Below are 26,450 nucleotides of genomic sequence, written 5' to 3'. Positions count from 1 at the left end.
TTGCTTTTCTAGAACTGTGTTTGCCATAGATGTCAGAAGCTGGCAGAAGAGAAGGGATGTTGAGGTAGGATCGATATAAAAAACGATGAGACGATTGCAGCTTTGGAAAAGGTTTTTGATTGGCATCTACATCTTGACCTGCTTCAACCAATCCAGACAAGGAATCCTTCTGCTCAGGGTGAAACAGAAGGGTCTGTAATGGTTATTGCAGCAGGTTTCTTCATGCACATCTGGATTTGACCTGGACCTACTATTTTTCTCTCTGAAAGTGAAAAATTGAGTACAGCAGCCGATTTTCTCAGTCTTGAGAAATTTTGTAAGTAATAGCCATGCTTCTTTTGTGTGTAGTAAGGCATGTTTTTCTCTACAGTGGAAGAAAGCACGCAAATTACAGTTCAGCAATTGTAGGATACAAGCATGGGTCTTAGAACATTAAAACCTTACTTGTTGTCATGTATCTTCCAGGAGTTAATCAGAACCTCTCTTGGAGTTCATACCGACATTCAGATTTCCTGACAAAAAAAGTGTAGGGGTTGCATGCATGGGTGTGGGTATCTTCCTGTGATTGTAGTGCACAGGCTATTTGCTCTGAGCAGTCTCTCAGCTACAGCTTCTACTTCAAAAAAACTAGTATTTTGGGCCTCAGCATGCTACAAGTCTGATCTTTCTTTCGTGGGGAGCACAGGGAAGTATGCACCTATACCCATTAGTTTCAGTGACTTGCTCTTCTGCAGGCTTGCTTCTAGGTAAGGATGATGAGAACAGATTTGTGAGATAAGTATGCCTCTGCTTTGTTTGAGAAGTTTTACTTTGGTGCTTGGTTGGTGCTGTGGACTGCTTGTTACTCAGACTGGAATCATGATGGAGGCACTCTCGTGTGCGTATCTCTGGAAACCCTCAGGTAACCACAGGATTAGGTAGCAGCTTGCTAGTGCTTTTAAAAACACCACTTGTGACTAAGGGGTGAATTGGGTAGCTAACCATATTAAGAAGCCTGTGATTTATTTATCAATGAAACAAATCTTTCATTGTGAGGATCTTATTTGCATTTTTCTGTCCCTATTAGCAGAACACCTTTTTTTAATTGCTCATGCCTGCATAAAAACCTGTATTAGGTTTACTCCCTTTCTTAGCTCTTTGTATTGCCTTCTGCAAACCTACTGGGATCAGGCAGCAGCAATCTGAGGGTAAAAGTAGCTTGAATCAAATTCTTATGCGGAGTCCAATTCCCTTAAGCCACAACAGTACAAAGGTACATATGTCTTATGATTCAGGACCATATTGTTACTTTATTATAATCTTGAAGTTGACAATCAGAGAAAGAAAGAGAAAATGTTGTACAAAAAATGGTAAGAGTCACAGTCCAGATAGAATTTTAACAGTTAGGAAGTATAACTGTTATTACAGTTGCCTAATTTCATATGCAATGCTGAAACTATGACTAGAAAACAGTTGAAGGCAATGTTTCCTTATTGTTGTGGTTGTTTGGGTACCCAAGATGAGGACTTCATGTAGATAAAGTTCTACGGGTGCCTGTCACGGAAGACTTTCATTACAGCAAGTTTGAATTTTTCTTGACAGTAAATTGAAAAATGATGGCAGTGTTTGATACTAGTATTGTTGTGACTTTAAATACACACTTAGCAAGTGCAGTGGGCGGGCCTGTGAAGGTTAACTGTATGAATTGACATGAGTCAGTGTTTTACAGTGTTAAAGTATTGTGTAGGAGTATAAAATAATGTGTCAATAAAGAGGGGAAAAACTTCTGACAGAAAACTGAAATAATTTACATATTCAGAGGTAAAGCAGCAGGAATTCAAGAAAACAGATTTTGTTTCTAGGCTGACTTTGTCACTGTTTTACAAAGGCATTATTGTGTAAATACTCATTAAGTATTAATGTATTAAGTATTGTGTAAATACTCATTACCACATGAATTCTGTTCACAACACATGACTTCATGAGCCCTGTGATAAGTACTAGGAGACCAGGAGTTATGAAATGTATTGACATATTAAACTGAGGCAAACAGACGGGGAAGAATTAAGTTGTATTTCTTCCATTGAATGCATGCAGAAAACTCCTCCATTCTCCTCCTAGCAGGAGCAATACTCCCTGCTAGTTTAGGGGAATGACTGGACATTTGTGAGTACTTACTTACTGACAGGTGCATGTATTTTGTCACAACCAAGTGCATAAAATTAGTTGTTCTTCCTGCATGTACCCACACAGGAAACTTTCTGCCTGGTAATCTGCTGTAGTTAAAGGTGCAATTTAGTCATATTTTCATCTGGAATTCGGTGCCTTTTGTCCAGCTCCTTGTGTGGAATGACTGAAAAGTGTGTTTTGCAGTGCAAGCTACAAAATGAGCAGATACTTATATTTGTCTATTATTTTATCATTTTAGGTTCTACCTACATCATGGAAAAGCTTATGCTTTTGTATATATTTTTATTCTACTGGCATTTCCTAAATGGTAAGAGGTTGAGCCATAAGAAGCTGTAGAACTCTTTAAGTATGTTTCTTTTTTATGTATAAGCACAGAAATTTTAATTCCTCAGTTTTCCTTCAGGCACCAGCATTTATTTATTTTTTTCTTAATGTTTAAAATAAGAAGGTCTTAGCATGCTTTTACATTAAACTAAGTATGTGTGCTTAATACATGTGCTTTGGTACAGGGCCTGGTTGAAATTCCTGTTGGTACTTCGCATAGACACTATTTCTGGCAGGGTACCATTTGCGTTACACAAAGGTTTTATTGGCACTCTCAAACCTGAAAATTGTCATGTGTTCTTTAACATTATGTGTAAAAACAGTTGACATTTATATGACCAGAACATTCCCATCGGAGGCCCTAGCAACTGGCTGTTACAGTGTCCTGAAGACAACAGCTGAGGGGCTGTGCAGGCACTGTCACCTACTTTTAGTACAGGATCTCATTGCTTTGCATGCAAAGCAGGTGTCTGCAGGTATAAATAGCCTATTTATAGGCTGTACCAGTCTTGGGGCAAGTGCATGCAAAAATGTTTAACTTTTCTGAACAGGGCAGATACTTTTGGTCCTTAAAATGTCCATGTGTATAGAAAGACATGACTTTGAAGATTAGGCCTGTAACTGAAAAAATACGTTTTGTTCCAAATTTTGTTTTTAAGCTTTATTCACAGTTGAAGCTCCCCAGTCACTCTACATTGTGGAACATGGGAACAATGTGACCATGGAATGCACATTTCCAGTGAATGGGAAGTTAAAGTTTAGAGATTTAAGTGTCAGCTGGGAAAAGAAAGATGAGTTAAAGAAGCAGGTTTACGTACTTCTCAAAGGAGAGGAAGACTTCAGAAGTCAGCACAGTGACTTTAAGGGAAGAATAAGATTGTTGAAAGAGAATCTGAAACTGGGACAGTCTCTCCTTCAGATCACTGATGTGAAGCTCAGAGATGCAGGGTTTTACCAGTGCGTTATTGGCTACGGGGGAGCTGACTACAAGACAATCAATCTGAAAGTAAAGGGTGAGTGTGCTACTGCAGGAGGTTCAATGCTACTGATATGGTTAAAATATTTCAGAAGAATCCCTGAAGTAAGCCAAGTCTGGCTTAGCATTTAAAGAAACTTTGTCAGAGACAGGAGCCACCTCATAGCCCTTGTGCAGCTGTATAACTTTGTAGGTTTATCTAGGTTGAATCCATATTCTGTATAGCTTGTGTTTCTGTCTAGGTTGAATCCATGTTTTGTCCTTTGTTTTCCGTAATGACATAAGAGGAATGGTGTTGCAAAACCATTTAGACAGGACAAAGACCAGAAAGCTGATACAATTTTCTAAACAGTGTTAAAATTGTAATACATCCTGTACCTCCAGTTACTATGGAGACACATAGTAGTGATATTTGCTTTTCCTGTTGGGTATTATTTACAAAATCCAAGCTGATGTACAGAAACTTGACCCAGGGGCTGAGGATAAAGAAAAGGTGAAAAGGTGTCTTTCTAACACATGCTGTTCTTCTAGCTTCCTACTAGTAATCATTGTCTTCCATTTGTTTAGCTCCCTATAGGACTATAACTCAAAGAGTGGTGAGCACAGGAGACAACGAATGGAAGTTGACATGCCAGTCAGAAGGACACCCACAAGCTGAAGTGATATGGCAAAACAGAGAATACGAAGATTTGACTGACAAGGCAAACACGAGTTATGAAACTGGAAGTGACCAGCTGTATCGTGTGACAAGCACCCTTACCATCGAAAGTAGAACTGATGAGATTTTTTACTGTATATTCTGGAATAAAGAGCTGCAAGAAAATACATCTGCCATTTTACACATAACAGGTAACATTTCTAGATTTCATTTGTGGTAATACACTTCATATCATTTTGTCCCAGTTAAATCAGCCATGACTAGTTTCTCTGTCCTACCTAATTTTCAAATGCTAAAAAGAAATACCTATGTTATTAAGTTTTGCTACTAGTGTACACTTACACTATAGTAACACACTAATCATGCATGTGTGGAAAGAGTTCAGGGAGAGGAATTTTGCGTGATCTACAGTTTTGTGAAAATTGAGTCTGAGTGTTAAAAAAGGTCTATTATTTGAAAAGCATATAGCTTAGAGCCTTGAAACCCTCCCATATAAATTAAACACTCCTTCCAAGAACGTTCTGTTTTGCTGATAACTCAAATTAATTTGAACAGTATGGTCTTTTCCTGCAACCACAACCTTTGTTTCAAGCATACTTACATTTCACAAACTGTACATAGACTTTTCTTTCTTTTTTTTTTCCCCCTCATAAAGTCTGGATTGAAGGAAGATGCATGAATGGAGATGACCAATAGAATTTCTCTCTAGACTTTTTAACTGGGTACCACCCCTACTACTTTTGCTTTTGGTTAGTCTTTTAGTATCTTCAGTCTACCCTGATCTGCTTGCACAGGCTTGCAACCAGGCAGGAAACCCAATCCAACTGAAAAACAGTGTTTCTTTTTATCAGACTGTAACTTGGTAAATTCATTTCCCTGGTCCTGTTCACATGAAGTTTTAAAGATGCTTCTGCTGGCACACTTTCTGGGACTGGCAAGGGGTGGAAACTGGCAGCTGACAGTGAGAAAGCCGTCACCCTTTCAATAAATGGTGAACAGGCAAGTTTGGTTTTAACAAGAAATGCCTCTGGGATTCAAGGAGACCACTTACCCTTTGCATTAAGAGCTTTACCACATGAAAGAGACTCTCTGTTCTCTTTCTCAGTCAGCTCCTTCCTGCAGTACTGACAGGAAACTAAGCTGGATATAACATTTTGTACCTTGGTGACATACAGGATTCTTAATGGGAATCAAAGGCACTATCACATAGAATGCAGGAAACAAAGGTTAATATTAATATGTTCTGACTGTTTTTATCTTGACTGGGATGAAATATGATCAAGTGTACTGTCACATCTCACCTTAGACACAATGTAAAGTGTTGTTATCGTGTCCAGACTGCTTATAGTAAAAATAATATGGTGAAAATAAAAGGAAAAGGGAGAAGTTTATGGAAGTATGTAATATATTCCCCCACTTGTTTTTCTCAAAGATTCAGCTGATGCTGTTCTGTGGCCTGAGAGCAGACGGTTTGTTGGGGCATTTCTCATTGTGACTGCCTTCTCTGGATCAGTGCCTCTATTTATGCTCTGCATAAGAAAAGGTATTAAAATTATTCATTTAGTGTCCCTCAGCTATCATAAATCTGTTAATTCATCCTTGCAAAGGTGGGATGAGATAATACAAGTCTTCCTTAGGTCTTCATCCTGAAAACACTAGACTTTTTTTTTACCACATTGTTTATTTCTTTATCTTCCTTTGTTAAATACTTTGTTAAATTAGCAGAGTGGACGAGGTTGTCACCTCCTCACAAACCACTTACCCATGCATCTCTATTAATTTTTGTTATGAGTAACAATGTAGAATAATAAGATCAGTGTCTAGTCTATTCAAACATCAAAGTATAGCTTATGCACATGCTGGAAATGGAAGTTTCACACAATCATAGAATGGTTTGGGTTGGAAGGGACCTTAGAGATCATCTAGTTCCAACTGCCCTGCCATAGGCAGGGACACCTTCCACTAGACTAGGTTGCTCCAAGCCCCGTCCAACCTCACCTTGAACACTTCCAGGAATGAGGCATCCTCAACTTCTCTGGGCAACCTGTGCCAGTGTCTCACTGCCCTAATAGTGAAGAATGTTTTCCTAATGTCTAATCTAAATCTCCCCTCCACTACATGCTCTCTCCATATTTCTTTAGGCCTCCTTTAGGTACTGGAAGGCTGCTCAAATGTCTCCCTGGAGCCTTTTCTTCTCCAGGCTGAACAAGCCCAGCTCTCTCATCCTGTCTCCATAGGAGAGATGCTCCAGCCCTCCGATCATCTTCATGGCCTCCTCTGGCCTCACTTTAGCAGGTCCACATTCCTCTTGTGTTAGGGACCCCAAAACTGTACACAGCACTGCAGGTGGGGTCCCACGAGAGCAGAGTAGAGAAGACTCACCTTCTTCCACCTGTTGGTCACGCTCCTTTTGATGGAGCAGACAGGGCACTAGAGTGTTTTTTTGTGTGTGGGTTGGTTTTGGTTTTTTTTGGTTTTGTTTGTTCAAACTCATCTCCTCTCTTGGTGCTATGGAAATGTGTCCTGTGCAAAATGCTTGTAAGTTTAATAGGCTTGCAGGTGGTATTAGCAGGCTGCAGAAGGCCTGTAGATAACCCTGCATGTATAAGAATATACTTGTCCTAAGATCATGATAGGAATAGGAGCAGAACATGAAAGTGGAAGATAGGACAGCAAAATTGTTGACTTCTCAGAAGATTCCCACTGGGGATTTCAGTGAGGGTCAGAAGTTTCCTACATTGCTTGAGTAATATTTATTGTTAGCGTGTATACAGACATGAGTATGTATATACATGTCATGATGTATATGATTATCATGGTTATGTTATATATCTGTGCATGTCAAATGGCTAGTTGATTCAGAAGCTAAAGTAGTAGTAACAGGTTTTTATTTTAAAACACAGGCTGTCCTATATGACTGGACAAGTGACTTTTTAGGAACAGTACCTCCCTGAAAAACAGGCTTTTTCCTCACTCAGAAAGCACTGAGAAGGTGATCCCATTCTTGTTTCCTGTTGCCCAATCCATTCAAATTCTGGGTGAATATATACCATGGGAAACCATTTGAACAAATATTTTCCAGTGATGTTAGTGTATCAATGGAGTTCTGACTTAGGAACAAGGAAAGGAAATTGGAAAGGAAACTGATAAGCTGGGGGCACTGAAGAATATATGTTAGTCTTTGAGAAAATTGAGTCTTTTGAGAACCAGTGATTATACTAAGCTAAATGTGCCCTTCCCACCAGTGTGGTTAAACCCCCATTAGATCGAAAATAAGTATTTTGTTTTCATTTTGATAATTCTTATTTTCTTTCAGCTAGAGTAAATAAGGACCACAGAACACCTGTGGCTAATTCAGCAACAGCAGGTATGTTCATAAGGCATAAACCCAACTGACTGTGATTCTTGTGGAAATAATTGCTTGAGAATTGACTGTGTAAATGGTGTCAACCAAATGCAATTTACATTCAACTTTCACTTTGCTTTCTACTTTCAATTTGTAACTATAAATTCAACAAGAAGTTACAGTTGAAGAATGGCTTTTCACTACTATGTTAACCTCTTGAAAGGAAAAAGTGAGATAAAAGCATACTTGTTCCAGGAGTAGATGCAGTTCTGATGTGCACAAGAAAAGGACAGAGTGGTGTGCTGTGTTTTGTCTGTGATAGTATGGGACATGCTACCTGGAATATGTACTGCAGGATGGCAGCACATCCTGGTGTGCAGATTCTATGCTGCAGTTTGAGCCACAGTGGCATCATCCTATGTTTTCACACTATGTATCATGGTATACATTTGGGGGGTGTTTGTCACAACACTGAGGACAGTGCATTTGGTTATGTTGAAACACAGGAAGAAGCTTTAGCTTCCTTAACAGTTTACGTTTCCTCATGTTGAGGTACTGATGCTACTTGCTAAAAGCAAAGCTCAGTGAATGGCCACTACCACCATGACAGTGAGAAATAGAGGAAAGGGTGCAGAGAGTTAATATTTACAGGGGGAGAGAAGAGAACAAAATCATTCAGGCTTCTCTAATGATGGCTCTTGCCTGGTTGGGGTTATTTTGTTGGGTTATTTTGGGGGGATGTCGTTTGGTTGGTTGTTATTTTGGGGGGCTGGTTGTTTGTTTTGTTTGTTTGTTTTAAATTTGTTTTATAGTTTTATTGGGAGACCACTTCAAATTAAACTGCTGTGTGAAACTTAGCTCATACTGGCAGTTGGGGGTTTTCCTAAGAAAACCTCTCTTAAGTATACTTGCCCCAAATGGACACAACATCTAGTGTTAGTCTCTTCTCCTGATCTGTATTTAAGTCACATAGTTCCTGGATGGCCTGAGATAGCAGCTGTTAACTAAGATTTATTACTACACAAAAACTTTAAGCTACGCTGACTGTTATCCATATGTATGTCTTTGTTTAAAGAGCTGTCAAAAGATACAGATACACATGACTACAGAGATGCTTCTTTTGAAGGCAAAGAGCTGAAATGTAAGTATAAATAATAAAGGGGAAAATAATAGTAAATTGCACACAGCATAAATCATCCATGGTCATCAGAGCCTTGATTCATGGCTATTTTGTTTAGTCCCTTGTTTCAACAGATAGAGCCTTCAAGAGAATTACAGCCTCTTATTCTCTTTTGTACAAAATCACTATCCTAATTCATTGTATACCAGGACTTATATCAGATAACTAATTTTAAAAAGAAAAGCTATGTGAAGGAAAATGTGATGTGGAGATACATAACAATCCAAATTAGTCTTTTCTCTAGCTCACACTTTTGATACAGAAACAGTTGTGCCAGCATAACTGAAGCAGCACTGACAGCAATAGGGAGGGAGAACTTAACCCATCATGGCCACTTACGCAAGTCTCAAGCCATGAGATTCTGTCTTAGCAAAGCATGAGCGAGATAAATGACCAAATCTGTGAAATCTCTTAAACATACTGTGGTATGGAATCACAGTATGGTGAAGTTATTAAGGGTATACTAAGGGTGAAGTTATTGAGGTTTTTCTTTCATGTTCTTGCTGACTTCTAAAGCACTTACATTAATTACATCCTGAATCCTTCCCTGCTACGTTTTACTGTAGTAAACATACACAAAGGTAAGCCTGCTGGTCCCGCAGGTATAGATCTCCAAGTCAAAGACTTAGGGCCCAAGGATATGCTGCTATGGATACCAACAGACAGATAGAGCCCTGAATGTATCTGGAAAACTTGAAGATTTTAAAACAACAGGGGACCTAAGACACAGCAATTTCACTCAATTTCCTCGAGAGCATTTCCCACCAGTGTGTTTGAACTAGCACTTTGTTTACTACCATGATCATATACTTTTTCTATTTGACCTTTTAATTAATTTAATTTTAGATCTTTAATTTTGACAATGAAAGAAAATTTTTTAGTACTTCCAAACTCCAGGAAATCGTCCCAACACCACGAAATGTTCTGTGATTTCATTTACTATTGTAATTTGTAAATCCAATAGCATGTAGTTTGCTATTTTTCATAGAATTCTTCCTTTTACAGATATACAAATTGAGAAGACCTAAAGAAAGTAGGGGAAGATCTTTTCCTCTCTGGTGAAAGTTTGACAGCTCAGATGTCCTGTGTCCTGTCTATTAAGGGGGATATTCATTTTTTTTTTTGTTTTATTCTGTAATGGCAATATTCTTTCATGTTTTAACTCAGAAAAAACTGCAATTGTTATAATATGAAAAGTCCTTGGAGTTTCTGCTTTCTTAAATTTATGCACTTTTAGTAAAAAATATCTCTAAGATAAAGCACTTTATGATCATAATGAATTTCATATTTACTTCTTGAATAGGGCATCTTCTGGGTTTTTTTGGTTTGTTTTGTTTTGTTCCCCCCTCCCTCCCCCTTACCCCTGCTTCCCAACATGCTTTTTGAGGCCACAGTCTGAGTGCCACTGAAGGAGATGGCCAATTTTTATTTATTCCTGGAGTGCAAGAATGGCTTTGGAAATATAAGGGCCATTTGTGAAAAAACCACTGACTCTCAGCAATACACAAACATAGTTTCATATCATCACACAATTCCCCTTCCAGACAACCTCTTCATTTTCTACTTCCTCTTTGAGACTGCAACAGCTATTTGCATATTAAAGTAAAAGTGAAAAGTCTGCTCCTTTTAGTTATTATCAGCCTTTGCAAGCCAATGTTACTAGTGCATGCTTAGTTCCATGGAATGAGAGCTGATGTCTTCAACAAGCTCCACTGGACAGTGGGAACTGTTACATTTATATTTTCCCAGCAGGAGAAAAGGTAAGTTCCTGTGACAGTGCTGTATATCAGATGAGTAAGGTAATGAAATAAAGCAATGTAAATATTTTTTTTTAAATTCCGTATCTGAACCTTACCATCCAAAATGCCAGTGCTTGGATTCCTGAGTAGTTGATAGGAAGCTTGGAATTTTGCTACTTCTTTAGACAAGCGGGATGTGTGATGGATAACATGATATCAAAAGCTCTACTTCATATTTCTCTGATATGCAAACCAAAATTTGTCTAATCTAATTTTACAAATTAGGCTTTTAGAATAAGCTATATCTCCAGCCTTCATTTTTATGAATACAGGCTGACAGGCTCACATGCTCTTCCTCTAGTGCCATGAGTTGTTTTGCACAATTACTTTCCACTTACAACAGAGGGGGAATACACACCTAACTGAAAATATGACATGTTTAGATAATGAGAACTAGGTAAAAGGAAATCCTTTCTACCTTAACATAAAAAAATGTAGTTACCACCAGATTTCTAATAAGATTATTTCCTTCAGTTAACAATTTTTATATGCTACTTCAGTGTTTCTGGGTATCTAGAAAATGAAATCCAGCAGGAAACTAGCACAGACTGCTTCAGCAGGGTGCATTTTGCTTCTTAATGGCCAAGCACTGTTAGATGCCAGAAAGTACTCTGAAAAGTCTGGTTCATGTGCACAATCTAAATTGGCTTCTTGGTATTTGAGTTCAGGACTCACTTGTTTGAAAACTGTAGCTGTAAACCAGTCTGGTGGCCTATTTTGTGATGTGGCATTTAATTTTGTAGACATGAATTCTATTACTAAATAAAATTACATTGAAGAATAATAAGAAGTACAGAATCATTGCTATTGACCTGCAGGGCTTTTCATGGAGCAGCATGCAGGATACTTTTCCCTTTCGGCCAAAAAAGTAACTTCAGTGTTCTTGATGGACATGTACTAATGGTGCATCATCCAAGCATGGGCTAACCAGCAAAATGGCAGAGATGTCAACAGTGGAATTGCTGCTTTTGCAGATGTGGGACTTCTGGTTTTGCAGCACCTTCTCCCCAGTTCCCTGTTTCCTTCTACATATTTCTCCGGTCCTGCCATCTAGGGGATTGTCCCACACAGGTACCTGTCAGGGTTCATGAGATGCCCAAAGCAGATCACTGACTCTTGAGTGATTGCACTGAGCTTTCTGCCTCCCTGCCACAAAATAGAAGCATATAAAGAAAACTTGCTGTAGCCAGAGCTGGCTCAGAATGATTAGAAGATGGTGATGGTGACTGTGAAGTAGCTTTGGGGTACCTTTTCTCTCAGGTGGGATGTGATCCAGGAACACTCTTCATTTTCTTTCCAAAAGTCTACATGCAGGGAAACTAACTCCCCCTAGGTGCAGGGGAGGCAGAGATTCCTCTGCAAACAGGTGAGGAAGTTGTGGATGGGGTCAGGTGAAAAAAGAGCTAATCAGAAGAGAAGAACATAGCAATCAACAAAACAAGGCTTCCCTCAGGACTTTATGCAGGTGGAGAGTCCCCCTTGGTAGGACACGGGTATTGTGCAAAGACATTTGCTGGGAATCACCATGACTCCATCTGGGACATCCATCTTTTACAGTGTCTCTGGTAGTGGGTTATCTACTGCCTTTCCCACTTAAAAATGCCTATGGGCTCTGCATGACTTACACATTTTTCTGCCTTTTTCTTTATTTCACCATCAACAAATCCTTTAAAAAATGTCATTAATTGCAAGGTGGGTTTGCATAAATACTCTTCCCTAAATAGGCTATTTGTCTTAGCGTGGAAGGCCACAAAGTAGGCAAGGCCTTTGAGGGCTGGTGGCAGTTGAAGGGTGAAGATGGAGTTAAGAGAAAAAGTAGGCATAAGGATCAGTCAGGAAGAAGCATCTTAGGAAGATTCAATTTCCCCACTTTCATGTCCTTACAAAAAGAGCACTGATCATAGAACCATAGATTTCCTGCCATGTTCTCCCCTTTGCTTTTACTGAAAGTGTTAGGATTTTAATTGTAAATCATATATCAAGCTCAACTCTGGCCCTATGGGCTTTTCTCTCCCCTTCAAGTGTTTAGTCATCCAAACCATTGACTTCTGACAGCTGAATTCAGAGCATGTAAGTTTTACAGAATGCTTTGAATAAACTTGTTTGGATGCACATTCTCAGGAATGCAGAGCCTGAACTCAAGAGTACATTCAGCATGAAACATCAAAATGAAACTGGAACTGCCCAAAAATTTCTGAGTAACTTGGTGATTTCCTTTTGAGACAGTTGTTTTGTGACATAAAGCCTGAAAAGGTCAGCCTACAAGCTGTGCTATCAGCTCATGGTTTAAACTGATCCTAAGAGTTGCATACTTTCTGCTACCATGCAAATAGGATACAGCTACTTTGAAAAACTTTGAAAATCTTGGCTGCTATATGAACCTGATTCTTTCGATAACTACAGAAAGATCTGACGTGAATATAACGCTGCTAAAATGCAATTCAGGATTTACTGTATTTCTGCCGGATGGATTGCAGATTTTTTTCCTATATTCTTAAGATTTGCCTAAAATAAGTTTATTTTCAAGTGATTTGTAAGGAACAGACTCTGATTCTGACTGAGAGATTGAGTAAGTCCTACATCCTAAAACACAGGTCAATGTAACTTCACATAATAAATAAAGAGTTTTAGAAACTGAACCTATCTTGCAACTGTTGCTTGTCACAGGCAAAGGCAGAGAGGAATGGTGGTAGCAAGCCTCTTTGGCTTATGCAGTGGGATGTTGCTGTTTATAGTTTTTTTCATTCTGAAATTCAAGGAAGAGTTGCGTAGAGAAAAAAAATCTGTATATATTTGTATCCATATGTTCCCACTTATCTACCTGCAGATGGCAGGTTGTTTTGGTTGCACAGCAAGTCACGGGACTTTCACCTTCTGCATTTGCAGGAGGAGCACAGGCTAGGAAGAGGAGAGTTTTTTGTGCTTCTCTGAAAAACCTCTCCTGCTGTAAAAGCTGGAAGTGTGAAAGAAAATTTGCAGTGTATCAAGCCAACATGTTAGCTTGCTTTGTTCAGTGCTCTTGCTAAGAGCGGAAAGGCATGTTATCTGTAGAATACATAGCTGCATTTTAAATGCATTTTCTATAATAGAATTTCAACCCAACCTTACCCTAACATATATGGAAAAAATATCCAAATTATTATAAAATTATTGGATTTGACATTCAACAACAACAACAACAAAGACAGCGAAAAAGGTGTAACAGGTGACAAACAATGCAGGGAAGTGGAAAGTCACAGCAGGGGTGAGCAAAGAAATGATAAACGATATTTCTTCCTCTTAAAGCTGAAGTGAGATGGAGAGCAAGCTAAAATGATGCAAATAGCCTGTCACAGGTAACCGGTTATAAAGCCATGGACCTAGAAGCAGATGGACTATATAGAAAGGTGGACAAGTGACTGCATAAGGATGCAGCAGCAGAGAAAGAACAGCAGGCGAAAGGGTAAGAGGGTGAGGTGGGTTGTGGAGAATGAGAGTAGAAGTTCACAAAACATACTGAGGTACGCCTGAGAAACAGACTTCAACAAATGCTAATATGCATGCACAGCTAAGATGCATGCGGCCATCCAGCCAGTTCTTTATCCACCGAGCAGTCCACCTATCAAATTGATGTCTCTCCAATTTAGAGACAAGGATGTTGTGTGGGACAGTGTCGAACGCTTTACACGAGTCCAGGTAGATGACATCAACTGCTCTACCCCTGTCCATCAGTTCTGTAGCCCCATCATAGAAGGCCACCAAATTGGTCAGGCAGGATTTCCCCTTAGTGAAGCCATGCTGGCTGTCACCAACCACCTTGTTGTTTTTCATGTACCTTAGCATGCCTTCCAGGAGAATCTGCTCCAAGATTATGCCAGGCACAGAGGTGAGACTGACTGGTCTGTAATTCCCTGGGTCATCCATTTTCCCCTTCTTGAAAATGGGGGTTATATTTCCCTTTTTCCAGTCATCGGGAACTTCACCTGACTGTCATGACTTTTCAGATACGATGGACAGTGGCTTAGCAACTTCATTTGCCAGCTCCTTCAGGACCCGCGGATGGATTTCATCAGGTCCCATGGACTTGTGCATGTTCAGGTTCCTAAGATGACCTCAGGCTTGATCCTCTCCTACAGTGGGCGCAAGGTCTTCATTCTCACAGTCCCTGCATCTGCCTTCCAAGACTTGGGTGGTGTGGTCAGAGCATTTGCCAGTGAAGATTGAGTCAAAGAAGTCATTCAGAACCTCAGCCTTCTCCACATCCAGGGTAGCCAGTTCTCCCATTTCCTTCCAGAGAGGGCCCACATTATCCCTAGTCTGTCTTTTGTTAGCAACATCACTATAGAATCCCTTCCTGTTATCTCTGACATATGTGGTCAGACTCAATTCTAACTGAGTCTTAGCTTTCCTAATCTGGTCCCTAGCTTCCCAGACAATGTTCCTGTATTCTTCCCAGGCTGTCTGTCCTCATTGCCACCTTCTCTAAGCCTTTTTCGTTGCCACCTTCTTTTCTCCTTCTAAGTTTTCTTGTTAGTTCCTAATCCATCCATGGAGGCCTCCTGGCCCTTTTGCCCCATTTCCTTCTTGGGGGACAACACTCCTGAGCTTGTAGCAGGTAATCCTTGACCATCAACCAACAGTCTTGGGCCCCCCTGCCCTCTAGGGCTGTATCCCATGGAACCTTACTAAGCAGGTTTCTGAAGAGGCCAAAGTCTGCTCTTTTGAAGTCCAGGGCAGTGAGCTTGCTGCACGCTCTTCTCACTGTCCTGAGGATCTCAGATTCGAGCATCTCATGATCGCTGCATCCAAGGCTGCCCTGGAGCATCACGTTTCCAACGAGCCCTTCCCTGTTGGTGAGCACGAGGTCAAGCACGGCACCTCTCCTTGTCGGCTCCTCTATTACTTGCAGAAGGAAGTTGTCTTCTACACAATCGAGGAACCTCCTGGATTGCTTGTGCTGGGCCGTACCGTTGCTCCAACAGATGTCAGGGTGGTTGAAGTCACCCATGAGAACAAGGGCCTGTGAGCGTGAGGCTGTTCCTATCTGTCTATAGAGTGCTCCATCCACAGAGTCCTCTTGATCAATTGGTCTGTAACAGATCCCCACACTAATGTCCCTCATAGCTGTTCTCCCTTTGACCCTGACCCACAAACTCTCTGTGGACTGATCACACCTGTACCCACAGAAAATTCCATGCTCTCCAGTCTATCACTGACACAAATATCAACTCCCCCTCCCCACCTGCCAGGCCTGTCTTTTCTAAAGAGCCTGTAACCTTCCATTCCAGCACTCCAGTCATAGGAGCCATCCCACCATGTTTCTGTGATACCAATTATGTCATACACCCACAGACATGCACACATTTCTAATTCCTCTTGTTTATTCCCCATACCATGAGCGTTTGTAATAGAGGCAAATACTAATTTGTGTAAGGGTAAATTGTAATGCGCTTACTGTTCTTAATCATCCAGGAACTGGAATACAAATATGTTAAGAGATGAACCAATGTTTCCAGGAAAGGTTTATGTATGATTTGTTGGAGTATCAGGCCCTGGAATCTAGTTGTGCTCGTTTATGGACAGCATAAAGAAGATTCATCTGGGACAGGATGCTTTGTTATACTTTGTTGGCAGCAACCATAGAATGGTTTGGTTTGGAAGAACCTTTAAAGGTTATTTAGTCCAAGGCCCCTGCAATAAGCAGGGCAATTATAGCTAGGCTACTAACCGAAGGTGGTGCCAGAGGGTTTTGTGCTAAGCTCTTGTACTAAGTTGCTCCTTTTGTTTAAGAAAAGCAGCATGATCTTTCAGATACATGGATGAAAGGAACGGAATTGAATTTACAATTCACATTATTCAGACACGGTTTCAATCTTCATTACCCAGAAATAGATTGAAAAATATTCTGTGATTTCCATTTTCCTTTGCTTACAAAGCTTCTTGCACACTCTTCAATATTGACAACATTGTGGTAGTTGTCACTAACCAAAGTCAAATCAGTCCTAACACTTCTGACCAGCTTAGTGCCAGGCTACCTCATCAACTCATTGTGGTTCACAACATGGATGTTTCCTGAAAATAAGATCCAGCAGCCATAACAATAAATACATGTAAAAGAGACCTGTACAAAGCACAGCTGCTTAAAAGAAGCATCCCAGCTTTTGCTCAAGAGCTCCGTGGTTTAAGCATATAGGAGAGTTTGATGCTCCCCCTTTGCCACTACTTTTGCCTCCATAGAGCATCCTTATAACACACAGCTTCATTAAGACAAGCACCTCTTAATTTCTGTCTGTAGAACTGAATGAAGTCTATACTTCATATTGAAAATTGAATACTATGTTGAAAACAATATTGTGGCCTGGAGCATATAGCTTGTGCCATTTGAAAAGGGAATGCTGAGTCTAAAGTTTTTAAGAGAACAAGAAACATCCTTGTCAGTGCTTAGCAGGGGAATTTTGGGCAACCACTTGAGATTTCATGTGAACTGGGTATTCCACTGGCCAAAAATTATTTTTCTTGTTTTTGAAGATGAGTGTGGGTATGTGAGCTGGGGCCAGGACCGAAGTCATAGATGTGATCAACTGAATCAAAGGGAGGAAACTCCATAGTGTAGTTTTGACCTTTGGAGGAATTTTAGTAATTTATTATTATTGCTGTCTGGATTTTACTCTGCATTCACTAAGAAACCTTATCAGAATATGTTCCTTTAGTGCCAGAGAAAGTCAAATATGGGTATCAACTTAGTACTTTCAGTAAAAAAATCTGTATAAAAAGAGCAAATTACATTCCTCTCTTTCCATTCATATTGTCATGCCTTTGTTTTCATTGTTCCCATTCAGGTTTTCAGTCTTGTCTCTACATCCTCACTGGAACTATTCTAACTCATGAAAAGCCATGATGTTTTTTAGATGTCTGACCTTACAGCTTTCATCACCTCCACCCTCAAAGATTTGTTCAGCTTCATTTTCATAATCACACAGCACTGTGTAAAAACTTGCTTTGCTCTCCTGCAGGTTGATCTGGGAAATTTATTTACTGACAAGATCTGAATTGCTGTTGGAATGTCATGCTTCTTCCTCATTGTCAAAGCCACATGATTAAGCTGCACACATTGATTACACCAAGGTTGTGCAACTTGTCCACTAGTAAGATCATGGAAATAAAGAAGGATGGTTTCTAGTATAGATCCTTGCAGATAGATGCTTGATCATTCTAATTCAGATCCTTGCTGATCCCCACAAGCATTCCATGACTCTGCATTAAGCATCACAGGCAAAAATGTTTCTCTGTTTGGGTTTTTCTATGTATTTATGGTGTGTGTAATGCTCTTCTCAGACTAAACCATTTGGTCAGGAAAGATTTACTCTTATTTGATATTTAGTAATTATGATTGCTATCTGCTGGGGCTTTGACTATGTTTCCCCTTCTTTTTGCTCTATCATTTTCCTCTGAGTAATAGGCATATTTTAAAAAGCCCCATTCCGTACATTATGTGAGGAGTGCTCTGAGCTATAAAAAGAGAGTAGCTCTCATTAGGCTGATCCAGAGATCTAAATGTTGATGTGAGATACTGTTCCATTCGTTGTTCAGTTCTCTCCTCTATGTTCATCTGCTTCTAGGTAGGCTATGTGGAGAAGTGATCGTAGCATGAGATTGTGGAAGGCAGATTTCTTTACAGCATTAACTGTGAAACACTGGTGGCTACCTAATGAGTGAAATTTAACCCAGCTGTAAGGGCAGTGCTGGATCTTTGTTTCTGCATCCAGGAAATGGAGATACTGATGCTGATATTGTTTATTAGTTCCTTTCTCATACAGCTATAGTAATTGCAATTTGTCACCCATTAAGAAGTGGCAACTCAGTTCTCTGATAAAAGTAATTATTTTTCACTTACATGTAATAAGTCTGCTTACTGTAGTTTGCATATCCATCTTTATGGTGTCGTAAAGATCATCTTCAGCTGTGACATCAAAAAGGTAAATGTCTGTGAAAAGTCCTGCAATTTTGGCGGCTAACTTTGCTAAAGCTTGTGCCTGATTTTTTGAGGTACTGAGAGCCCAAAGGTGGAAAAAGTCAGAGAAATGTAGCACCTGTGAAAATCAGAGCCAGGCTCTAATCCACCTCAGCAGAAGAAAGTAGCTGTTGGAAGTTCTGATGCAATCCTACTTGTGTTTCAGTTCCACCTGAGAAAATGATCCACATACTCACAGTGATGCTCCTGAAAACACAGCTCTCCATGGTTTCAGGTGAGAGAGCCTTTCAATTCCACCAGCAGAAACAGTGCAGCAAATACCACTACACCCTCAATATGTGGGCTTCAGGACCTCCAGTGACACTTGCTTGAACAGCCAGTGATGTCTGGAGCCTCTGCTCTGCAACATCTTACAGAAGTCGGTGTGTACTAACTGACCACAGGACAGGGGTCCATCACTTTCCACTTCTTTAAAGCATAGTGTGTTGACAGCTGGGGTGCCCAGCATCCGCAGGCATCACTGTGAGAGGGAGGATGACAAGATCAACCTAAGCCAGTTGTAAAGAAGGACAACCGCAGTGTGAGGCAAAGTAAACCCATGTGTATTCTCCTGTGCATGACTCATTTCCTACCCAGGCACTTAAATAATGAGCTTTGTTAAATGCAAAAATGGATCCAGCCATTTTTAAGACCCACACTGGTTCCCCTGAACTGTCCTCACAGAAATTCTAAGTTCATTTTGTTATAATATGATGGAAATGTCACACTTGTTTATAAGGTATGGTAAAAAAAAAAGCATCAAAACCATCATGAAGTAGCTTATTCAAAAAGTGAAAATGGAGTCCATAAGACTTCACTTGTTTCCTCTGTATAGATAAATAACAAATTCATTGTTAACTGCTGCCTTGTATAAAGTATCAAGTTCTGTCACTGTAGGCATAAGAAGAATTGAATAATGAATACTAAATTGTTCTGCAAAACATCCTTCATCATTTCAAGTAAGTGTACCTCTGATATAGTCATAGACAATATATGGCACTAAAGGGTAGGAGGGACAGTGAAGTGGGGAAGTTTATCATTGTATAAAGCAATTTCACTCAACTTCATAGAATCATTGTAGAATGGTTTAGGTTGGAAGGGACCCTAAAGATCACTAGTTCCAACCCCCTGCCATGGTCCACTAAACCAGGTTGCTCAAAGCCCCATCCAGCCTGGCCTTGAACACTGCCAGGGATGGAGCAGCCACAGCTTCTCTGGGCAACCTGCACTAGTGCCTCAGCACCCTCATTGTGAAGAATTTCTTCCTAACATCTAATCTAAACCTCCCCTCTTCCAGTTTAAAGCCATTCCCCCTTGTCCTGTCACTACAGGCCCCTGTAAAAAGTCCCTCTCCAGATTTTTTATAGGTCCCCTTTAGGCACTGGAAGCTGCTGTAAGGTCTCTCTGGTCTCCTCTTCTCCAGGCTGAACAAGCCCAGCTCTCTCACCCTGTCACTTCTTCATATGCAGCCATCCTACAACAGAATGATCACTCACTTAATGAAAAAAAAACAGATGAAGACAACTTTTTTTATCAGAAGCCTTTCCTCTGGCAGATGTTTTCTGGCAAAATGAGAAGAACTTCAATCTCAGTGTTTCTGAAAAACACCACCTATACGCCAACTGCAGACAGCCTCTATGATGTCACCAGCATCCTGACATTCACACCAAATATGAATGAGAACTATTCTGGAACAAAGAACTGACTGGAGAAACTTCAGCTCACATTTCCACTTCAGGTTCATACCCCCTTGAACTTGCACAAGACAGGGAGTGTTTGAATGTATATCATGCCCTAGGACCCATCCCTGGAAATCAGTTCTAGAAAACAGCATATTACTGATGCCTTGGAAAAGAAGCAAGTCAGTATTATTTATGCCTTGAAGCCTCAGCTAGCTTGCACTCTAACAAGCCAGTCTATCATTTTTCTATATATTTAAATTTTAGTGTAGCTCCACTATTTGCCTGCCAGTACAGAGGAAATGCTTCAACCTGCATAGGTGTCTTCCCTTACCTAGACTCCTAGTTAATTGTTCTTCTAATGGGATACAGATAAATTGCAGTAGTGTTCACTCAAATGCCATAGGAATGTGAGATTTGACTCATTTTCTGTAAAGCTTCTTACAGTAATATTGCAGAATAAAGTATTCATAAAATGAGTGTAAAACACTGCTGATAAATTTTAAGAATCTTCTGTTCAGTCAGAGCAAAACTCTGGAGAATGAGAACATAAATGATGCCTGTTTTGTGAGTTATAAATTTACTTTCTTATCATGTTTTTTGACAGATTTAGTGAGTCCACAATATAGCAGACAAACATCCCTGATCTTATTTATCATCCCCACGTGTGTGATGGTAGCTGTCTGTCCCTCTGCACTAATAATATTTCAAAAGAGAAAACCATTCAAGAATAGGCAACTCCCAAAAGGTACATTTTATTTCAGATAGTGGATCTTTTCAGTTATTCTTTGCTTTTCCTGTGAACAACCTTTTGGAAACTTTAGTAACTTTAGGCACCCTTGTGTGAGTTGGGTCATACTTTATTTCTAAATGCACTCTGTCTAAAATGACATCTTGGATCATTTGAGTTGGGTTTTATTTTCCTCAGCTTGCTACTTATGTAAGACAAGGTATATGGGAAGATATATTTTTTTAATGTGACCTGTTACTATTCTGTAAAGAACACAAACAAGCTTCGGCTTCAGTAAGGAGGGCTGAAAAAACACAGTTTGTATGGTGGTTTTCTTCATGGCTACAAGGACATTGTAGCTACAGCATATGATAGAGAACTTTGATTTCTGCTCTCCATTAAGGCTGTAAAACTAAAACGGTATGCTGCACTGGGCTATTACAAACAGTGTTTCTTTCCTTGTTTGCAAGTGCATTAGTGGAAAAGTAATAAAGAAAACAGGCTATTATTATAGTCTTTTCTTACATATGAATAGGTTCCAATAAACTCAGACAATTTTATTTATTGGCATGAAATGAAAGTCTTACTATTAATGACTTCAGAATTTGATTCGAAGTCTGTAAAAGAAGTGTACAGAAGTTGGTGTGAGTTAATAATAGACTTACATGTGCTCAAAGTTAATTTTTATCTAAGGTTTTTTTTTCAAATCTAGAAATGTTTAAGCTAAATTTGTAAATATTTACTTTTAACAGATGTGAAAAGAAAACTGAACACTAACCTGAAAGATAAGAACAATAAGTTATAGGGTTTTCTATATTTATACTTGTAGCTTTTTCTGTCTTACAGCTAAAACCTTTGTAACTCTGTAGATGGCAAGTTAAATAATGGTACATCACTACAGAGGCTAGTTTTGGATTATATAAGAATTTTCTTCATTTTTCTAAAAATGCAGTATCTAATGTTAGGATTTTCTTACAGGTGATGTAAAAATTCATAAATGTTTGTTCCCTTTCACTGAGGTAGAGATAGTTTGCATACATAGCTTGGTATACACCCCTGTACACTAACTGCAGTTCTAGTAGCCTCAGCTGAATAGGATACACACAGAAAGCTGGTTGTTTTTGTGGCAATAGTCCGTATTCTTTTGGCTCAGGCCACAGTTTTTGACAACAAATAAAATGACACCTCATTAATCTGGAATATTATATCACCCATTGGGCCCCTTCTCATCTCATGAGTATGTGACTTTCCTAGACATCCGAGAATTTTTACATTGCAGAGAGAAGGTAATGCCTAGAAAAGCATCAGATACATACAACTGTCCTGTTCTAAAACTGAACTGAAAAAAGAAAGCACCATGGAAAACTAAAATGCAATTTGATAACAAAGCTCCTAAAATACCTACATATATAAATAAAGGTCTGATAGGTTAATGTATTGTCAGGAGAGAGGCTGGGCCCTGTTATTACGTTCAGCTGTCAGGCAGACCCTTACACACTGTATTGAGGCCAGCCCCAAGGCTGCCTGATGTGCTCTAGGAATATGAAAGATTCTTCCCTAAGGAACAAAACTGTAGCAAAACTGTGATGCAGCTTACTGAGCGGCCTAAAGAAACACACAGCAGTTTCTGGACACATAGGCAGCTTTGGCCTTTTCCGAGGACAGGATTTACTTGAGAAGCCACCTGTGTTTCTCTCTGCTAAAAAAAAAACCCATCACCAGGAAGTCGCCAGCTTAAAACATAACTTCCATGGGTGAAATGAAAACTAGGGATTGGATGGAGAGTGCATGAATTCACTGATTTCAATAGCAGCTCAGAACGTAATGGTTTTGTCTTACCTGTAGCTGTCCAATCCGCTGCCATCAGAAAATGTTACAGTCAAAATGACACTTTCATAAGAACACTTTCACCTTTCAGATATCAGCCCTTGCTGCAATTAAAGTTCCCTTCTTGTTTTCACAAGATGTTATGAAACATCAGTGGAAATACGCCATGTGCAAATGAACAAAAGCCCAAAGCAGTCAGTAATCTGGATGACAGTGCTTGTGCATGTCTGGACATAATTCCAGTGCTACTTGTGTGAGCTCAGTGTAGCTTCCCATGGCTTCTTGTACTACTGTTGGAGAATTTTTTCACTTTGCAGGCCCTAGCCTCCTCTGTGCAGTTACTGAAATTTAGAAATTAGAGGTAACTGCTTTTTGTGGTTTTGTTTTACTTCTTCATTTTAATGATCGAAAATGAACTTACTGCATGTTGCTTCTTTATGTTGTGTAAAGAAGCAACATGTAGTAAGTCACATGACAAACACTTCTATTTCTCAGCATCATACAGTTTTAAGAAACACTGGAAAGAACCTTTTTTCCATGATGAGTAGGCAGTTGAACATAAAAAGCCACAGATACTTTACCAGAGAGCCTTGGAAATGACCCACATGACCCTGGTTACAGGAACAAGGATTGTTCATGTTATCATTTTAACTTACAGATCAAGATGTATCAGCACTGGAAAGGCAGGACATTTGACCTCATCGCTGAAGTCCCACTTCTGCAAACTTTCATATAGATGCACAGATTTTACTGACAAGCATTTCCGTGGATGTATCTAACCTGATTTCAGTTTTGTTGTCTCATTTACACAGCTGATAGTGATAGCTTTGATGCAGAAATTCAGAATTTGGACCACAGATTAGACAGAGAGAGAATTCTTCCCTCTGAAGAGGTTGGAGGAGCATGTCTGTAATTACTGGCAGTGTTAAGGAGCCATTGTAACCAGCATGGCCCAGAAAAGCTTGCATAAACTGAAAACAGGGCTTTCATTCTTTACAACTCAGTCATTAAAATCAGGCTATTTATTTGCTTAATTTATTTTTAAAATAATACTATTCAAATTCCTTTCTTTAAGGAGATGATTTGAACTCTCAGACTGAGGCTTTATACTTGCCAACTGTCAAAGCCTCAAGAGACAGTGGGAGTCCTTGAAATTTCTTCATCTCATATGCCATAATTTTTACTTTGTATCTGTTTTTGGGGACCTCAAAGGAAAGTTACAGCATTTTAGCCTTACGATGAACAGTGAACTCATGGGGATTTATTGGCACTGCAGCAATGGATGTCTCTGCAGATCTTGAAGTTACTGAGAATTATGCTGTCATGAAATGTGGTTTACCACTGTGCAGAGGTTATCTGAGTGCCTCTGATACACTTTGCTTTTGAGCTTATTGTTGCTCAAGGGATTTATGTTTAAGAATGTCTTTATTACATGTTCCAGTCTCAGGAATGGTGCTTGGATTCAAACATCTTGTGGGAATTTGAACAAAAGCTATACATGATACCTTAGGTCTAAACAGTCATCTTTCAGGTGCAGCCATCATTACATGTCTGTATCTGACTTCCAAACTTTCCAACACATTAAACTGGAAATTCCCACAAGTACCCACCAGCATGGCAATATATGGAAGATATTTCCTATCACAAAAGCAATTAGAAGCTGAAGTTAAATCAAAGGATTGACAAAAAAAAAAAAAAAAAAATTCCCAAAACCAACAGAGTAGATCAACATTACAGAATCATAGAATGATAGAATGTTACAGGTTGGAAGGGACCTTAAAGATCAGCTCCAATCCCCCTGCCATGGGCAGGGACACTGTCCACTAAACCAGGTTGCTCCAAGCCCCGTCAAACCTGGCCTTGAACACTGCCAGGGATGGAGCAGCCACAACTTCTCTGGGCAACCTGTGCCAGCTCACAGTATAGAATTTCTACCAAATATCTAATCTAAACCTCCCCTCTTTCAGTTTAAAGCCATTCCCCCTTGTTCTGTCACTGCACTCCCTTGTAAAAAGTCGCTCTCCAGAATTATTATTGTCCTCTTCAGGCACTGGAAGCTGCTCCAAGGTTTCCCCTGAGTCTTCTCCAGGTTGAACAAGCCCAATTCTCTCAGCCTGTCTCCATAGCAGAGGTTCCCCAGCCCTCTGATCATCTTCATGGCCTCCTCTGGACTTGCTTGGGCAGGTCCACGTACCTCTTGTTTTGGGGGCCCCAGAGTAGGATGCAAAACTGCAGGTGGGGTCTCACGAGAGCAGAGCAGAGGGGCAGGATCACCTCCCTCAACCTGCTGGTCACGCTCCTCTTGATGCAGCCCAGCACACAGTTGGTTTCTGTGCTCAACTGCACACTGCGGAGTCATGTTCATTTTCTCATCAACCAACATCCCCAAGTCCTTCTCCTCAGGGCTGCTCCCAATCCAGTCTCTGCCCAACCTGTAGCTGTGCCTGGGATTGCCCTGACCCTGGTGCAGGACCTTGCACTTGGTCTTGTTGAACTTAATGAGGCTGGCACTGGTCTACCTCTCCAGCCTGTCCAGGTCCCTCTGAATGGCATCCCTTCCCTCCAGTGTGTTGACCACAAAACACAGCTTGGTGTCACTGGCAGACTTGCTGAGGGTGCACTCAGTCTCACTGTCCATGTCACTGACAAAGATGTTGAACAAGACCGGTCCCAACACAGATCCCTGAGGGACACCACTTGTCACTGACCTCCACTCTTTAAGTTGCACTTCTTTAAGTGCAACCATCTATCCAATTCCTCATCCACCGAGTGGTCCATGCATCACACCCATACTGCTCCAGTTTAAAAAGACAAGGATGTTGTGTGGGACAGTATCAAATGCTTTGCACAAGTTCAGGTAGAAGGTATCAGTTGTTCTTCCCTTATCCATCAGTGCCATGGCCCCTTCACAGAAGGCCACCAAATTTGTAAGGTGCAATTTGCCTTTAGTGAAGCCACGTTGGCTGTCATCAGTCACCCCCCTTATTGTCCAGGTACTTTAGCATAGTTTCCAGGAGGATCTGCTCCATGATGTTGCTGGGCACTGAGGTGAGACTGACTGGCCTGTAGTTTCCAGGTCTTTCTTTTATCCACATAGGCCTCTTGGTGCTCCTGCCTGACTTCCTTTTTGTTGGGAAACACTGCTCCTGAGCTTGGAGGAGGTGATTCTTGAATATTATGTCACAGAAAAGCATTTTAATGCACACTCTAAGTAAATCCCCATTAAGTAAGTCAGGTAAAAAGCCATAAACTATGATGCTATGCTACATTTGAACTGATTACTCAACAGAATTTTCTTCAGAAGGAATTTGGAAGCGAAAGTGAAAATGAAGCTCAGCCACCGTTTATTTTTCAACAGTATTTTTAACTTTTTTCAGAGGAAAAGATGAGTCTTTTCCATGCCAGGCACTCATCTGGTTTACTTCCTGTTACTGGAATGCCTAAAATGGCTCATTCAACTCCAGATATGCTTGTGTGCTGCGCGTAGCTTCTACAGTACCCGATTTCAAAAAACAACAAACAGGAAACAACCTTGCATCACAGATATTCATCATGTCAAGGACAATAGGTAGGATTTGAATTATTGTTTTCAAAGAACACTGGCTGTGGTCAGCTGTGTTTTCTCCCATGATAGAGGTAACAAGATTGAAGAAAGGTGTTCACATGGAAACTACTTTTGTCATTATCTTGCTCTCAGAAGAGTGCTATCTATTTCACAGAAAAATACCCTGTCAGCAATGTTAAGGTTTTCTTTATAGCACTTACTCTGGAT

At 40.1% G+C, this 26,450-nt stretch overlaps 1 protein-coding gene across 2 annotated transcripts; it reads left to right on the top strand.

Annotated features, from left to right (window-relative positions):
- The first annotated feature begins 129 nt into the window (after positions 1-129).
- On the top strand, positions 130-10,274 carry LOC133279400 (programmed cell death 1 ligand 1-like). 2 transcript variants are annotated; one of them, XM_061473070.1, is made up of 8 exons: positions 130-316; positions 2,408-2,476; positions 3,153-3,506; positions 4,037-4,318; positions 5,560-5,670; positions 7,444-7,494; positions 8,549-8,614; positions 9,659-10,274. In XM_061473070.1, exons 2-8 carry the CDS (start codon positions 2,422-2,424, stop codon positions 9,679-9,681), a joined length of 942 nt encoding a protein of 313 aa, XP_061329054.1. In that variant the 5' UTR covers positions 130-316; positions 2,408-2,421; the 3' UTR covers positions 9,682-10,274. The 2 variants fall into 2 exon arrangements, with proteins under 2 accessions (XP_061329054.1, XP_061329056.1); XM_061473072.1 differs by lacking the exons at positions 130-316; positions 5,560-5,670.
- Positions 10,275-26,450: the final 16,176 nt, after the last annotated feature.

The sequence above is a fragment of the Pezoporus flaviventris genome, unplaced genomic scaffold, assembly GCF_033815535.1.
Source record: "Pezoporus flaviventris isolate CSIRO_AGI_PZ_B2104156 unplaced genomic scaffold, CSIRO_AGI_Pfla_v1 ptg000076l, whole genome shotgun sequence".
NCBI classification, from domain to species: domain Eukaryota; kingdom Metazoa; phylum Chordata; class Aves; order Psittaciformes; family Psittacidae; genus Pezoporus; species Pezoporus flaviventris.
Note: the sequence above shows the minus strand (reverse complement) of the source record. Positions and strands in the feature narration are given on the sequence as shown.